Here is a 16786-nt window from a genome sequence, read left to right as displayed (position 1 = left end):
CTCTCTGTCTCTCAAAAATAAATAAAAACATTTAAAAATTATAAAAAAATATGTATCCAATCACATCATCCCACTTCTCAGCACATTTAGAATAGAATTCTTACTCCTTACGATGGCATAGGAGACTCCACATTATACCACTTGACTAGCCCTCAACACAACTGCAGTCATTCATTTTTTTTAAACTCATTTTGCTCTGGTCATACTAACCTCTTTTCTCTTCTTCAAACATGCTGCGCTCATTCCCATCTTAGGACCTTTTCTCTTGTTGTTCCCTTTGCCAGCATACTCTATCACAGATTTTCACATGACCCACATTCAAGCTTTGTACAAATATCATCTCCTCAGAGATGCTTATCCTAGAGACTTTTAAATACAGAGAACAAACTGAGGGTGGAAGGGGGTGGGGGTGGGGAAAATGAGTGATGGGCAGTGAGGAGGGCACTTAACGGGGTAAGCACTAGGTGTTTTATGTAAGTGATGAGTCACAGGAATCTACTCCCAAAGCCAAGAGTACACCATATACACTGTATGTTAGCTAACTTGACAATAAATTATATAAAAAAATTAAAAAATTAAATAAAATTTAAAAATACAATAAAATAGTATCCCTTGGGGCACCTGGGTGGCTCAGGTGGTTGAGGGTCCAACTCTTGATCTTGGCTCAGGTCATGATCTTGTGGTTCATGGGATCAAGCCCCATGTCTGGATGTGCACTGATAGGATGGAGCCTGCTTGGGATTCTCTCTCTCCTTCTCTCTCTGCCTCTCCCCTGCTCACATACTCTCTCTCAAAATAAATGAATAAAATTAAAAAAAAAATCATAAAATAGCATCCCTACTCATACCCTGTTTTTGCCCTGCTTTATTTTTATTCTAATATTGATATATATTCATTTGTTTATCTGTTTATTATCTTTCTTCCTCCACTATAGCAGCTCTGTTAGGGCAAGGACTCTGTCATGTTCCCCAGCAACTAAGAAACTTTGTGTCACAATGTAGGTGATTAAAGAATATTTGTTGAATGAATGGAATTAATGAATGGTGTGATAAGTTATCTCTGAAACATCCAAGGGGAAATGTCCAGAAGGCAGCTACATATAAGGGTCTTATTCTCAGAAGAAAGTCTAGATTGAGAGAAAACTTGGAGACCCTGCTATTTATAGAACACCTGTACATATTAGGGGTACATTTTAAAAAGATTAAAATCTAGGAACTGGCCTTGAAGAACTTCCACATTTAATGGCTAATAGTGGCAGATTAGATTGCAGAGGAGACTGTGCAGGAGTTACCTGGGAAGTAGTTACCTGTTTATGTTTGTCTCTATGACTAGACAAGTTTCTAACACTTAGTAAAGAACGTGCCATAGGAACACAGTTGGATTTGTTGAATTAAGGAAGTAAAAAATAATTCTTGAGTAAGATGTCATTTAATTTTAAATTGCAAGTTAATCAACCACATAAAAGTAAGAATACAAAAGCATACATAATTCCAGAATCACTGTTCTGACTCACTATCAGGCTTTATAAATAGTATTTTCCACAGCCAAAGAAAACTTTTCATTGGGCAAGACCTAAGTAAAATCATGATTGCTTTTGGAACCCTTACTACTTTCACTTTGATAACCTCTCTTCTCTTGTTCACAAGCTCCCTTACTCTTAGATTTATACAAAAATTCCTCTTCTAATGCTCACCCTCCAGCGTAGTAGATGCTACTCCTTTGAAAGATGGGTGCTTTTACAAGTTTAGTTTTTATCACTTGATTAATTTCCCTTAAAAGAGCAACTATTTTCATCATTTTTATACCCAGAAATCCTAACATAATACTTGACATTTAGAAAATACTCAGTAGCAGTATTTCTCAAAGTGAAAATGATGCAAAAAACTATTTTTTTCTTTTAGTTCATACAAACTTGCCTATTAAGAGTAAAACCAGCAATTCTTTGTTTACCCACAAATAAATGCTGTAAAACTTGATTCAGGAAATAAAAATGGAAAACTGAGATACAGCATGAATTAATAAGGTTGGAAATGTCTAAGTTTATTCCAATAATAGACTAAATTATAGAGTGCCTATAATGCAAGACACTGTGTTTATCCTTTTATTTTCAATCATCACACATAATTGCAATATAAATGTTTACTGATTATCTTCCTCTCCCATGACTGAAACTTAGGAGGCAAGGATTTAATACTACTCTTTACTGGTATATATAGCAACACCTAATACAGAGTATATACTCAGTAAATGTTTATGAAATGAATTAATAATGGGTATTTTAGTGATAGTTAAAGACACACATATCTTTCTAACTTCACATATCTTCATTTTTAAAAATATAACCAAGCTAAAAAGCACTCAGTTTCCTGGGCTACCAATTTTCTAAAAATATACTGCATTATCACAAAAATAAAGAAATACAGAATTATGAAAATGATTAGTTTCACTGTTTATTACCTGATTCTGAATGGAAAGTACTCTTTGGTCTCTGAGAAATATTTTGGTCAGTTAATGTCATCACTCTATAATAGGAACAAATTAATGATTAGTCTCAATTTTTCAGTAACTGTAGAGAATCCTCAAATAATCTTTACAATAATAACATTAAAAATTTTTTTAATGTTTATTTTTGAGAGAGACAGAGACAGAATGCGTGTGGGTTAGGGGCAGAGAGAGAGGGAGACACAGAATCCGAAGCAGGTTCTAGGCTCTGAGCTGTCAGCACAGAGCCCGACGCAGGGCTCGAACTCACAAGCTGTGAGATCATGACCTGAGCCGAAGTCGGGACGCTCAAATGACTGAGCCACCCAGGCGTCCCTACAATAATAACATTTGTATACTATAAAATATCTGTAGAAAGAACACAACTGGTTAAGAAAATGTTACCATATCTATATGAACAAATAGTTTAATAAAAGGTAATACATTTATATACTTTTCAGTGTGAGACAATACATATGGAGGACAAGGTAGAATGTTTAGAATCAGAAAGACCTGAGTTTAAAGGCCAGTTTTGCTACTGGCCTTGGAAAAGTTACTTAACCTGTCCTGATTCTTGGTTCCCTCATTTATGCAAAACAGAATGGCAATCTTGTTTCCTAGGATTCTTGAGGTAAGAATCTCAAGTAACAGGAAAGATAATACTTCTTAAAAATTAATGTCCTTTTCTATTTTAGAAATGACACCACCCCCAGACTGTGACCACCTCCTTGAATTTAGATACTGTCGCTCTCACACACGCCTTACCCTCAGTCTACATGCCACAAACCAAGGTCTTGATCTTTGCTCAGTAATGTTTCTCCTCAGTCTCTCCCATCTTCTAGTTGCTTAAGCCAAAAGTGCGGAGTCAGCCTTGACTACTTTCATACTCCACCATTCATTCCATCAATGAATAACAGACCACCCTGTTAGTTCTGCTTTCAAAATATATCCAAAATCCTTTGGATTTGGTTCCAAAAGCTAGTTCTTACCTATACTCTTAACACTCTGGTCCAATATCTCTTGCCTAGATTAGGACAATAGTCTCCTAACTATATCTCACTATAACTATAATTGTCTCTTCATAATCTATTCACAACACAGTAGCCAGGGTGATTCTTTTAAAACCTAAGCTGTATCATGTTACCCTTCTAACCCTTTCAAAGGCTTTCCAATCCACTTACATTCAGCTACCATGCCTTATATGATATGGCTTTTTCTCTCATTTCATCTTCTTTTTCCTTCTCCCACACTCCATTCCAGGAGCCCAGGCCTTCCTGGCTCAGAGCCTTGCTTCAGCTATTCCCTCCACCTGGAATCCTCTTTTCTCCTGTGAATTACATGTCTTTCTCTGTTTCCTTCTTTATGTCTCTGCTCAAATTTCATTTATGACTTCTCTCACCACACTACTTAAAATAGTGAACCTTCCTTCCAATACTCTCTAGCCCCCATCTTGCTTTTTATCCATAGCATTCATTACCGTATAGAACAGAATGAATTTGTTCATTCACTTATTGTCTATCTCATCCAAGTAGAATGTGGACTTGAGGACAGAGATTTTGTTTTTAATCTATTTCATTAATTACAATGTATCTCTACCTGTAAGAATACTTCTGGCACATAATGATTCCTCAACAAACACTGAATAAATGAATACCTAAATTTGTGGGCTAATAATCATTCCAGCTATATAACTATTATAACACAGGGTTTTCAAAAGCTCGACAACTTTAAAATAAAATATTAGTTCTTACATTTCTCTATGGCATTTCTGATAGTCTTCTGAAGAGGGACCTAGGAAAGGAAAAAAACAAAACAAAACACCAATCTATTAGAAAGATAATTCAAGCACAGACCAGAGGCCAAAATTACTCTAGCTAAAAGTAAATATTTTCTCTAAAATACATGGTGATAGTGCAGTTTATTTTTATGATTTTATTGTTTTGTATTGTTTTTATCTGCCACTTAAATTATATAGAAGTATTTTCAAAATACCAAAAGAAAACAAAATTGTTAGGAAATTTTATGAGATGCAGGAATCCATCTGCCTGTATTTGGATAGTTAGTTACAATTTTTGAAGTCCTTTCCAATCTTTTATCTACTTGATTCTTACAACAGTCCCACAAGGTAAATAAAACAATTTACTATTTCCACAATACATATACAAAATAACTGGTCAAGTGATAAAACTAACAGCTACCTACCTGGAACTTAAACTCAGATATCATGGTTCTTAATCCAGTACAAATATAGATACACATATTAGTAGACTTATTAGTCAAGACAATGCCTACCAGTCAATATTTTGCTGTCTAGGCACTCTATATTACTAGGTACATAAAGAACTGCGGGAGTAGTCTTCTGAAGAATATGACCCTAATAAGCTGCAGAACTCTGCTTACATTTAATTAGAATTTTACAGTTTAGTAAAAGTGAAGTGAATGATGCCTACTAATCATTTAGAAGTATTTCTCTGAAAGGGAGGTTCCCAAAATATAAAGGACTACAGTGAACAGCATCTACTTTCTGCTTTTGCTGATGATAGTCTCTTGCTTTTCCTTGTGATAATCAAGACAGGGCCTGTGACTCAGTACAATGGCAGCCCTGCATCTCTCTGCCCAAAGTGACTGTTCAAAGATAAGCATATGAAATAATTTAAGCCAAGGTATAAGACCAGGACTTTTGTTCAAATCACTGGGAAAGAGAAGCACTTTTGTTCACTGGATTTGAGGCTGTGAGTATATAAGCCTGGACCTAACAAGAGCTACTATATGAAGGGAGGTTAGCTGAGAGTTCAGTTTGCACATTAGTGCCGTGAGCTGAGAGATGGAAAGGAATTGGGTCCTACTGATACCATTTGAAAGCCTGAATTAGGGTTCCTGGGTGGTTCAGTTGGTTAATCATCCAACTTTGTCTCAGGTCAAACCACAGTTTGTGGGTTTGAGCCCCACGTCAGGCTCTGTGCTGGCAACTCAGGGCCTGGAGCCTGCTTCAGATTCTGTGTCTCCCTCTCTCTCTGCCCCTCCTCTGCTGGCACTCTGTCTCTCTCTCTCAAAAATAAATAAAAGCATTAAAAATAATTTTTTTAAAAAAAGAAAGCCTGGATCAAGTTGTAATTGCATATGATATACTGCTAGATTTTTCAGGTATATGTGGTAATAATTTCATTTTTTAACCTAATAAAGTTTGAGGTAGGATTGATTTTTTTTTTAATTTTTCTTTCTTTCTTTCCTTCTTTCTTTTTCTTTTTTGTCATCACTTACAGTGGACAAAGAAGTTAACTGAAACATTTGTTAAAGAGACAGGCTGCTTCTTTGGGCACTTTATATCAGCAAAGGAGTTGCCAAAGTAAACATAACACAAGGTTTTCAAACTGTCAGAAATACTGCCATCCAGATAGATACCAACTCTCCCATAAGGGACCCCATAACCAATGCTTAATTCTTTGATATTATTTATCCCTCCTTTTTGTGAGGCTCTGATAGATGAGCTGACAACATCCATTGCTATTCCCCCTCTCTATTTTTATACATTTTCCCCTTTCTACCACTATAGAGGCTAGAAGAATAAAATACTTGGGTTTTTATAAACTTTATCAAAGAAGACTTCCAAGTAGTCAGGAGATACAGGACTCAGTCCTGGCCAATAGACCTAGTCTGCTGGGAAATTAATTGGAAAGCTTTTGTTTTTCTGATAAAAAGAGATGTATGTGGCTAGTACTGCCTTTTCTAATTCTTTTTCCCTGGAACACTGTTGTGATGCCTAAAGGCTTAGCAACCATCCTACAACTATGGGGTAACAAGCCAACACACTTGGTAGTAGAAAGATAGAAAGAGTATAAGATCTTAATGCTATTAGTGAGATGCTACACTAACTCTGGCCTGGGAAGAGAAGTAAATCTAGTATAAACAAGCCTTTTTTGCATGACAAAAACAACATACACAAAAAGACAACTGACAAACTTGGGGAAATATTCACAATATAAGCCACAGACAAAAGACTAATATTCTTTTTTTTTCCAATGTTTATTTATTTTTGAGAGACAGAGCATAAGTGGGGGGAGGGGCAGAGAGAGAGGGAGACACAGAATCCGAAGTAGGCTTCAGGTTCTGAGCTGTCAGCACAAAGCCTGATGCGGGGCTTGAACCCATGAACCGTGAGATCATGACCTGAGCCGAAGTTGGATGCTTAACCAACTGAGCTACCCAGGAGCCCCTAATATTCTTTACAAAAATTTTTTTTAGGTATAGATGAAACACATTATATTAGTTTCATGTGTACTACCTAATGAATTAACTTCTCTAAATATTATATTATGCTCACCACAAGTGTAGCTAACTTGTCACCATAAGATGCTATTATAATACCACAGACTACATTCCCTATGCTGTGACTTTTATTCCTGTGACTTATTCATTCCAAAACTCCAAGTCTCTTATCCCCTCTCCCCTTAACCCATTTTGCCCACACTCCCATTCCCCTTCCCTGTGGGAACCATTAGTTTGTTCTCTGTATTTACAGGTCTGATTCTGTTTTTTGTTTTTTAATTTGTTTTGTTTTTTAGATTCCACACATGTGAAATCATATGGTATTTGTCTTTCTCATTCTCACTTATTTCACTTACCATAATGCCCTCTAGGTGCATTCATGTAGTTGCAAATGGCAAGATCTTAACCTTTTATGGCTGTGTAATAGCGTGCGTGCATGTGTGTGTGTGTGTGTGTGTGTGTGTGTGTGTGTACCATATCTTCCTCATCCATTTGTTCATCAGTGTACATTTAGACCACTTCCATACCTTGGCTATTACAAATAATACTACAATAAATTTTCAAATTAGTGTTTTTGTTTTCTTTGGGTAAATATCCAGTAGTGGGATTACTGAATCATATAGTATTTTGACTTTTAATGTTTTGAGGAACATCCATACTGTTTTCCACAGTGGCTGTGCCAATTCACATTCCTACCAACAGTGCATGAGGGTTCCTTTTTCTCCACATCCTTATCAACACTTCCTTTTTCTTGTCTTTTTATTTTAGCCATTCTGACAGGTGTGAGGTGGTATCTCATTGTGGTTTTGATTTGCAGTTTCCTGGTGATTAATGATGGAAGCATCTTTTCATGGCTGTTGGCCATCTGCATGTCTTCTTTGGAAACATGTCTATTCAGGTACTCTGCCCATTTTTTTAAAGTTTCTTTTTTTAAGTTTTTATTTATTTGAGAGAGACAGTTCAAATAGGGGAGGGGCAGAGGGAGAAGGAGAGACAGAGAATCCCAAGCAGGCTCTGCACCACCAGTGCAGAGCCGGATGCAGGGCTCGAACACACAAAGCCGTGAGATCGTGACCTGAGCTGAAGCCATACAAAGAGACATATCTAGAAAAAAATGTCATTATGGCTGATGTAAGAAAAAGTACTGCCTATGTTCTCTCATAGGATTTTTATGATTTCAGGCCTCACATTTAGGCCTTTAATCCATTTTGAGTTTGTGTATGGTATAAGAAAGTGGTCCACTTTCATTTTTTTGCATGTAGCTATCCAATTTTCCCAGTACCATTTATTAAAGAGGCAGTCTTTTCCCCATTGTATCTTCTTGCGTTGTCACAGATTAATTGACCATATAAGCATGGGTTTATTTCCAGGCTCTCTATTCTGTTCCATTGATCTATGTGTTTATTTTTGTGCCAGAACCATGCTATTTTGACTACAGCTTGTAATATATCTTGACATCTGGAAGTGTGACGTCTCCAGCTTTACTATTTCTCAATATTGCTTTGGATATTTGGGCTCTTCTGTGGTTCCAAACAAATTTTAGACTTATTTGTTCTAATTCTGTGAAAAATGCTATTGGTATTTTGATAGGGATTGCACTGAATCTTCAGATTGTTTGGGGTAGTATGGACATATTAACAATATTAATTCTTCCAATTCATGAGCACGAAATACCTTCTCATTTCTCTTCAATTTCTTTCATCAGTGTTTTACAGTCCTCAGAATACAGGTCTTTCACCCCCCTGGTTAAGTTTATTCCTACGTATTTTATTATTTTTTGTGCAATTACACATGGAGTTGTTTTCTTAATTTCTCTTTCAGCTACTGTGTTATCAGTGCACACAAATGCTATCAATTTCTGGATATTAATTTTGTATCCTAAAACTTTACTGAGTTTATTTATTACTTCTAATAGTTTTTTGGTAAAGTCTTTAGGGTCTTCCGTGTACAGTATCATGTCATCTGCAAACAATGATAGCTTAATTTCTTCCTTATCAATATGGATGTCTCATTTCTTTTTCTTGTCTGACTGCTGTGGCTAGAATGTCTAGCACTATGCTGTAGTGTTAGAAAAGTAGTAAGACAGGACATCCTTATCTTGTTCCTGATCTTAGAGGAAAAGCTCTCAGGTTTTAACCATACAGTATGATATTAACTGTGCTTTTTTTTTCTTTCATAGATGGCCTTTATTATGTTGAGGTATGTTCTCTCTAAAGTCACATTAGGGAAAGTTTTTTTTTTTTTTTAATCATGAATGGATGTTAAATTTTGTCAAATGCTTTTTCTGCATCTACTGAGATAATCATGATTTTTATCCTTCATTTTGTTGATGTGGAGTATCCTGTTGATTGTGATATTGAACCACCCTTGCGTCCCCAGAATAAATCCCACTTGGTAGTGGTGAATGATCCTTTTAATGTATTGTTGAATGTGGTTTGATACTATTTTATTGAGGATTTTTAAATCTATGTTCATCAGGGATTTTGAACTGTAGTTTTCTTTTCTCTCTCTCTCTCTCTTTCTCTCTGTCTCTCTGTATTGGTGTATTTGTCTGGTTTTGGTATCATGGTAATGCTGGCCTTATGGAATGAGTTTGGAAGCTTTCCTTCCTCTCTCTCCTATTTTTTTGGAATTGTTTGAGAAGAATAAGCATTAACTCTTCTTTAAATGTTTTTTAGAATTCACCTGTGAATCCATCTAGTCCTAGACTTTTATTTTTTGGTAGTCTTTTGTGTACTAATTCAATTTTGTTATTACCAATGGTTTCTTTAAGATTTTCTATTTCTTCCTAATTCAGTCTGTTAGATTGTGTGTTTCTAGAAATTTATCCATTTCTTCTAGGATGTCCAATTTTTTGGCATATAATTTTTCAAACTACTCTTACAATCTTATATTTATGTGGTGCCAGTTGTTACTTGTCCTCTTTCATTTCTGGTTTTACTTATTTGGGTCATTTCTCTTTTTGTCTTGAAGAGTCTGCCTAAGGACTTATCAATTTTTTTTTTATTTTTTTTAACGTTTATTTATTTTTGAGACAGAGAGAGACAGAGCATGAACAGGGGAGGGGCAGAGAGAGGGAGACACAGAATCCGAAATGGGCTCCAGGCTCTGAGCCGTCAGCACAGAGCCCGATGCGGGGCTCAAACCCACGGACTGTGAGGTCATGACCCGAGCCGAAGTCGGACGCCTAACCGACTGAGCCACCCAGGCGCCCCTAAGGACTTATCAATTTTATTTGTTTTCAAAGAACCAGCTCCTGCTTTTGTTGAACTGTTCTATTGGTTTTTGTTTTTGTTTTAGTTTCTACGTCATTTATTTCTGCTCTAAACTTTATTATTTCCTTCTTTCTACTCACATCGGGCTTTGTTTGTTCTTTTTTCTATTTCTTTTCGGTTTAAGGTTAGATAATTTTTTTTAATGTTTATTTATTTTGAGAGAGAGAGAGAGGGAGAGCGAGCAAGCACACACGAGTGGGGGAGGGGTAGAAAGAGAATGATAGAGAGAATCCCAAGCAGGCTCTGTGCTGTCAGTGCAGAGGCCCAGGCAGGACTCAACCCCATGAACCAGGAGATTGTGACCTGAGCTGAAATCAAGAGTTGGATGCTCAACCGAGCCACCCAAGTGCCCCGGTTTATAAACAGATATATAATTATAAATAAATAGATAATTTATTTGAGCTTTTTCTTGTTTCTTCAGGTAGGCCTGTATCATTATATATTTCTCTCTTAGAATTGCTTTTTATGTGTCTTAAATGTTTTGGACCATTACATTTTCATTTTCTTGTGTCTCCATGTAATTTTTGATTTCCCCTTTGATTTATATGTTGACCCATTAGTTGTTTATTATTATGTTGTTTAGCCTCCCCATGTTTGTGCTTTTTCCAGTTTTTTTTCTTATGATTCACTTCCAGTTTTATACTGCTGTGGGAAGAAAAGATGCATAGTATAAATTCAATCTTCTTAAATTTATTCAGACTTGCTTTCTGGCCTAACATTCAATCTATTCTAAAGAATTTTCCACATGCCCTTGAAAAGAATGTACATTCTGTTGTTTGGATGAAATGTTTTGTATATATCTGTCATACCATCTGGGGTAATGTGTCATTCAAAGACACTGTTTCCTTATATATATATTTTTTTCAATTTTTTTTCAAATTTATTTCTGAGAGAGAGCATGAGTGGGGAAGGCACAGACAGAGAGGGAGACACAGAATCCGAAACAAAATCCAGGCTCTGAGCTGTCAGCACAGCTGACAGGGTTCAAACTCATGAACTACAAGATTATGACCTCAGCCAAAGTTGGACACTCAACCGAATGAGCCACCCAGGCATCCCTCCTTATATATATTTTTTAATGTTTATTTATTTTTGAGAGAGAGAAAGGGAGAGGGAGAGAGAGAGAGAGAGAGAGAGAGAGAGAACATGTAAGGGTCAGGGAGGGGCAGAGAGACAGACCAAGAATCCAAAGCTGGCTCTGTGATGACAGCAGAGACCCTAATCCCAGGCTCCAACACACAAACCATGAGATCATGACCCGAGCCAAAGTCGGACACTTAACCAACTGAACTACCCAGGAACTCTGACACTGTTTCCTTATTGATTTGCTACCTGGATGATCTGTCCATTAATCTAAGTGGGGTGTTAAAGTCCCCTATTATTATTGTATTACCATCAGTTTCTCTCTTTATGTCCATTAATATTTGCTTTATGTATTTAGGTGCTCCAATATTGGGTGCATAGATATATACAACTGTTATTGTCTCATTGGGTTGATCCCTTTATAATATGCAATGCTTTTCTTTGTCTCTTATTACAGTCTTTGTTTTAAAAAGTCTTTTTGTCTGATATAAGTGTTGCTACCCTGGAGTTTTTTTTAATTTCCATAAGCATGGTAAATGTTTTTCCATCCCTTCATTTCAGTCTGTATGTGTCGTTATGGCTGAGATGAGTCTCTTGTAGGCAGCACATAGATATGTCTTGTTTTTTAATCCACTCTACCACCCTATGTCTTTTGATTGGAGCATTTAGGAAAAGGCTAAAATTCTTAATAGCTAATGTACTTAGAAATGGAGGGTAGGGGTACCTGGGTGGCTCAGTCGGTTAAGCGTCTGACTTTGGCTCAGGTCATGAACTTGAGGTTCGTGAGTTCAAGCCCCACGTCAGGCTCTGTGCTGACGGCTTGGAGCCTGGAGCCTGCTTCGGATTTGTGTCTCCCTCTCTCTCTGTTCCTCCCCAGCTTCCACTCTGTCCCTCTCTCTCTTAAAACTAAGTAAAAATTAAAAAAATTTAAAAAAAAAGAAATGGAGGGTAAAGAATAAAAAAACAGGTAAAAAAATGGGGAAAAGGCATGAAAAGAAAATTTACACATACATGCGCGCACACACACATACACACACACACACACACACACACAGAAAATAAAAATAGCCTTCAAACATATGAAAAATATTTAAGCTCACATACAGTTAGGGAAATGCAAACTAAAATAACACTGAGATACCATTTCTCACTATTAGAGTAGCAAAAATTTTTAAATATGACAATATACTTTGTTGGTGAGGGTATGAGGAAACAGGATATGAGAATATGTTGATGGGAATGCAAACTGGTATAATCTTTCTGGAGGAAAATCTGGCAATATGCAACAAAACTATATATCCACTTACCTTATGACCCAGCATCCTACTTCTGAAAATCTATCTTTACGATATGATAATATATTTTCATATTATTGATGGAATAAGTTTATTCATTTACACACTGTTTGTAGTGGCAAAATACTGGGGGGAAACCCTAGATATCTAATTCATAGGAGAGTACTTAAATAAACAAAAATACATCCATACAGTGGAGTACCATGCAGCTATTGAAAAAACATGAGGAAGAGCTCCTTAAAACTAGCTGGAGTGATTTCTAATACATACAATATGTGGAAAAAAACAAAATAAAAAAGTATATATAAATATGCTAACCTTCATGCACGAAAGAAGAGGATATAGGGCACCTGGGTGGCTCAGTTGGGTGAATATCAGATTTTGGCTCAGATCATGATCTCACGTTTTGTGAGTTCAAGCCCTACATTGGGCTAGCTGTTGTCAGTGCAGAGCCCACTCTGGATCCTCTGTCCCCCACTTCTCTCTGCCCCTCCCCTGCTTGTGCTCTTTCTCTCGAAAATAAATGAAACACTCAAAAAAAAAAAAAAAAGGAAATAAAGAAGAGGACATAAGAAAATACATACAAAAGAAATACAAGAAAGATAAACCATAAGGGTTGGGTGGGAAAGGGGTAGAAAGAAGAGGGGAATAGGATCAGGGTAGCAGGAAGGAGAAGTGATGCTTTCCTGAGAACATATAAATATTTTATAGCTTTGACTCTTAGAACCATAGCAATGTTTCACATACCTTCACATAGCCCCTTCTCCCCAAATAAAGAAACAAATCAGGATGGAAAACCAAAAATTGAATCTGACACTAGCAAATGAGTCTAACTATACTCCAAGTGATTAACAAAATGCACTGAAATATATATAACCTATATAACTTTGTGTATGCTTGAATTATATAAATAAGTAAATAAAATATTGTATTTTAACACATAAAATAAATATTCATGAGTTAATACTGCTATAATCAACTGAATAAATAAACAGCAGAAAAGATACAATTCTTTTACAGTAGAATTTCAATTAGTGAATGTAGCAGGGAAGCAAAAAATAGAAAATCACCATTAAACAAACACCAGCATAATAACTGTTATAGTCAAGTTCCTCTGATGAATACTAATATCAGTGAATGAAAATTTGAGGAGAAACAGGATTTATAAGTCTCAAACTATCTTCTCTGGATATTTATTAACCACAAAGGCAAACTAGTAACTTAACTATTCAGAAAACCACAGCCACCACCTTAATCAAGTGATGAAGTTTAGTATCACCAGTAATATGATATACTGACATCAAGAATTTAATACAATGTACTGAAAAAGGCATAACATCATTTCTTCAGTGTTCTTTAAAACATTGTATAAGCTCATTCTAATCATAAGAAAACATTAGACAAATTCAAAAGTGAGGGACGTTCTATAAAATAACTGATGAGTAATCTTCAAAAGTACCAAAATTATGAAAAACAAACAAAGATGAGAAACTGTTACAGACTAAGGAAGAAGTAACAATCAGATGCAATGTTTGATCCTGAAACACAAGAAAAGAGATTGGTGGAAAAACTGGTGAAATGCAAATAAGGTTTAATTAGTAGTTTTATGCCAGTGTTAATTTTCTGATTCTGATCATTGTACTAATGTTATATAAGACAGCATTAGGGAAAGCTGGGTGAGATGTATATGGGAATTCTCTATTTTTGCAACTTTTTTGCAAGTCTAAAATTACTTCAAAATAAAAGTTATAAAACAGGAGACCCCTATGTTATTTGTAGCCAAAGATTATGCTAATTGATAAACTTAGCTATAAATCATTCAAAAAATTACTTTGTTTTTCTGATATAGATGAGGGTTTTCCTCTGTGACATAAGAAAAAAGAATGTGAAAACTCACCTAAAATTGCAGAGAGGTCTGAAAACTGTGGTACCTTCTCTATTGCTATTGCTTTACTGGTATCCAGAAGAGTGGAATTCTTGCATTGCGTATGTTCTTCCAACCTGGGACATTTCCAATCTAAAACAGCAGGCAGAAATGGCACACAACTTTGAACAACAGCACACAACTAGTAGGTTACCTCCCCCAACTCCAAAGGTCCCAGCCATACTAAGCTGTGGCAATTAAAGATTTGGGTAAGACAGAGAAAAAAGACAAGTCTTGATGGCATCAGAATAGTAAATATTCTTTGGCCTATTTCAGTACTGTAATCTACTTTCTTTCATGGATTTTTGCCCCATAAACATTACTGACATAAGAGACAGACAGCATACCTACGAGGTTCCTTTTAATATTTTATGTATAAATTATACCTATTAAATAACATGCTAGTATTACTTGATGTCAGTTTTAAACTTTCCATTAACTTCCCACTACGCAAGAATGAGGTTATTCTCTCTTACATCCCTGTCCCCACCTTTTCCACACTTCCCATTATCCTGATATTATATTACATATTTAGTTAGATCAATATTCGGTATAGACATTATAATAATAAATTGCCATAAAAATGCTATTTACTCTTGTACACCATAACAATCATTTCTACCCCCTGGAGTCAGTCTTTTTTGTTAGTTTAGTTTTCTCTGTATTTTTCATCTATTTAATCCCAAACTTTACACCACGTTCTATAAATTCATTCTTTTCATTCCATTTCTAGTGTTCTAAAGTTTCACAATGCTTCATCTTGGTGTTTTTCATCTATTGTGGTAGCCACAGTGTGACCCTTTTAACACAGAAATCATATTCTTTAATGCTAGGAAACTGTTCTTGAATTATAACATTGGTAATTTTCCTCTTGTTTCTTTCACCATCTTTGTCTGAAACTGCTTTCATTTGATATTGGATATCATATACTCCTCCACTAACTTATCTCTGTTGAGTAGCAACCTTTCATCTTTATTTTCCTTTTTTTTCTCCTCAACCCTAGTTTCTAATCCTTCTATATTTCTCTCTGCTATTGCATTCATGATCTGAATATTCCCTTTTTCATAGCACCCTATTCTTATTTAATGAACACAATATACATTTTATGTCAGTGAGACTATTTTTTCAATATATTTTTTTCTCCTTGTGTTTCTATTTCTGCTTGGTTCCTTTTCTTAATTTTTAATTTTTAATTTTATTGTGGTAGGAACACTTAACATCAATCTACCCTCTCAAATTTGTAAGTGTACAATATTGTTCAGTATAGCGTATCACAGTGTTGTATAGCAGATCTCTGGAACCTATTCATCCTACAAAACTGATACTTAATACCTGTTGAATAGCAGCTTCCTATGTCTATCTCATTCTAGGCCAGGGCAACCAACATTCTATTCTCTAATTCTATGAATTTGACTATTTTAGATATCTCATGCAAGTGGAATGATACAGTATTTATCTTTCTGTTACTGGCTTATTTTACTTATCATAGCATTCTTAAGGTTCATCCAGGTTGTTGCATATGGCAGGACCTCCCTTTAAGGCTGAATAATATTCCATCATCTGCATATACCATATTTCTTTTATCCATTCATAAATCAATGAAAACATAGATGGTTTCCACATTTAGCTATTGTGAATAATGCTGAAATAGATATGGGGCGCAAACATCTCTTTAAGATCCTGATTGCAATTACTTTGGATAAATATCCACAAGTAGGATTGGTGAATCACATGGTAGTTCTATTTTTAATTTTTTGAGGAACCTCTACACTGTTTCCCATAGCAGTTGCACCATTTACAATCCAAACAACAATGCACAAGTGTTCCAATTTCTCTACATCATTGTCAACACTTATTTTTTTGTTTATTTATTTTTGAGAGAGAGACAGATCATGAGTGGGGGAGGGACAGAGAGAGAGAGACAGAATCTGAAGCAGGCTCCAGGCTCTGAGCCTGACGTGGGGTTTGAACTCATGAACCGTGAGATCATGACCTGAGCCAAAGGTGGATCCTTAACCAACTGAGCCACCCAGGATCCCCCGCCCCCTTTTTTTTTTTTAATAATAATCATCCTAACAGGTCAGGTGACATTTCATTGTGGTTTTGATTTGCATATCCCTGGTAATTAGTGATATTGGCATCTTTTCATATACTTGTTGGCCATCAGTATATCTTCTTTGGGGAAATGTCTATTCAAGTCCTTTGGCCATTTTGTAACGGGGTTATTTGTTCATTTTTTTCCCCAAGTTATAGGAGTTTCTTATATATTTTTTAACATTAATCTTTTATCAGGTAAGTATTTTGCAAATATTTTCTCCCTTTTTGTATGTTGCCCTTTCACTCTGTTGTTTATTTTGCTGTGCAGGTTTTTAGTTTTATGTAATCTCACTTGTCTAACTTAGCTTTTGTTGCCTGTGCTTTTGGTGTTACATCCAAGAAATCATTAAGTATCATGAGGGTTT

General features: G+C 35.8%; 1 protein-coding gene across 2 annotated transcripts in view; it reads right to left on the bottom strand.

Moving 5' to 3' along the window:
* Positions 1 to 16786, bottom strand: part of MEIKIN (meiotic kinetochore factor) — a 79237-nt gene that overhangs the window by 51551 nt on the left and 10900 nt on the right. For both annotated transcript variants that reach the window (XM_078451291.2, XM_078451289.2), the window contains exons 6-8: positions 14298 to 14417; positions 4233 to 4272; positions 2458 to 2522 (exon numbers count right to left, since the gene is read on the bottom strand). In XM_078451291.2, the coding sequence (XP_078307417.2) occupies positions 2458 to 2522; positions 4233 to 4272; positions 14298 to 14417 (225 nt within the window). The remainder of the gene's footprint in view (positions 1 to 2457; positions 2523 to 4232; positions 4273 to 14297; positions 14418 to 16786) is intronic.

This window comes from Panthera onca, chromosome A1, assembly GCF_046562875.1.
Source record: "Panthera onca isolate mPanOnc1 chromosome A1, mPanOnc1 haplotype 2, whole genome shotgun sequence".
NCBI classification, from domain to species: domain Eukaryota; kingdom Metazoa; phylum Chordata; class Mammalia; order Carnivora; family Felidae; genus Panthera; species Panthera onca.
Note: the sequence above shows the minus strand (reverse complement) of the source record. Positions and strands in the feature narration are given on the sequence as shown.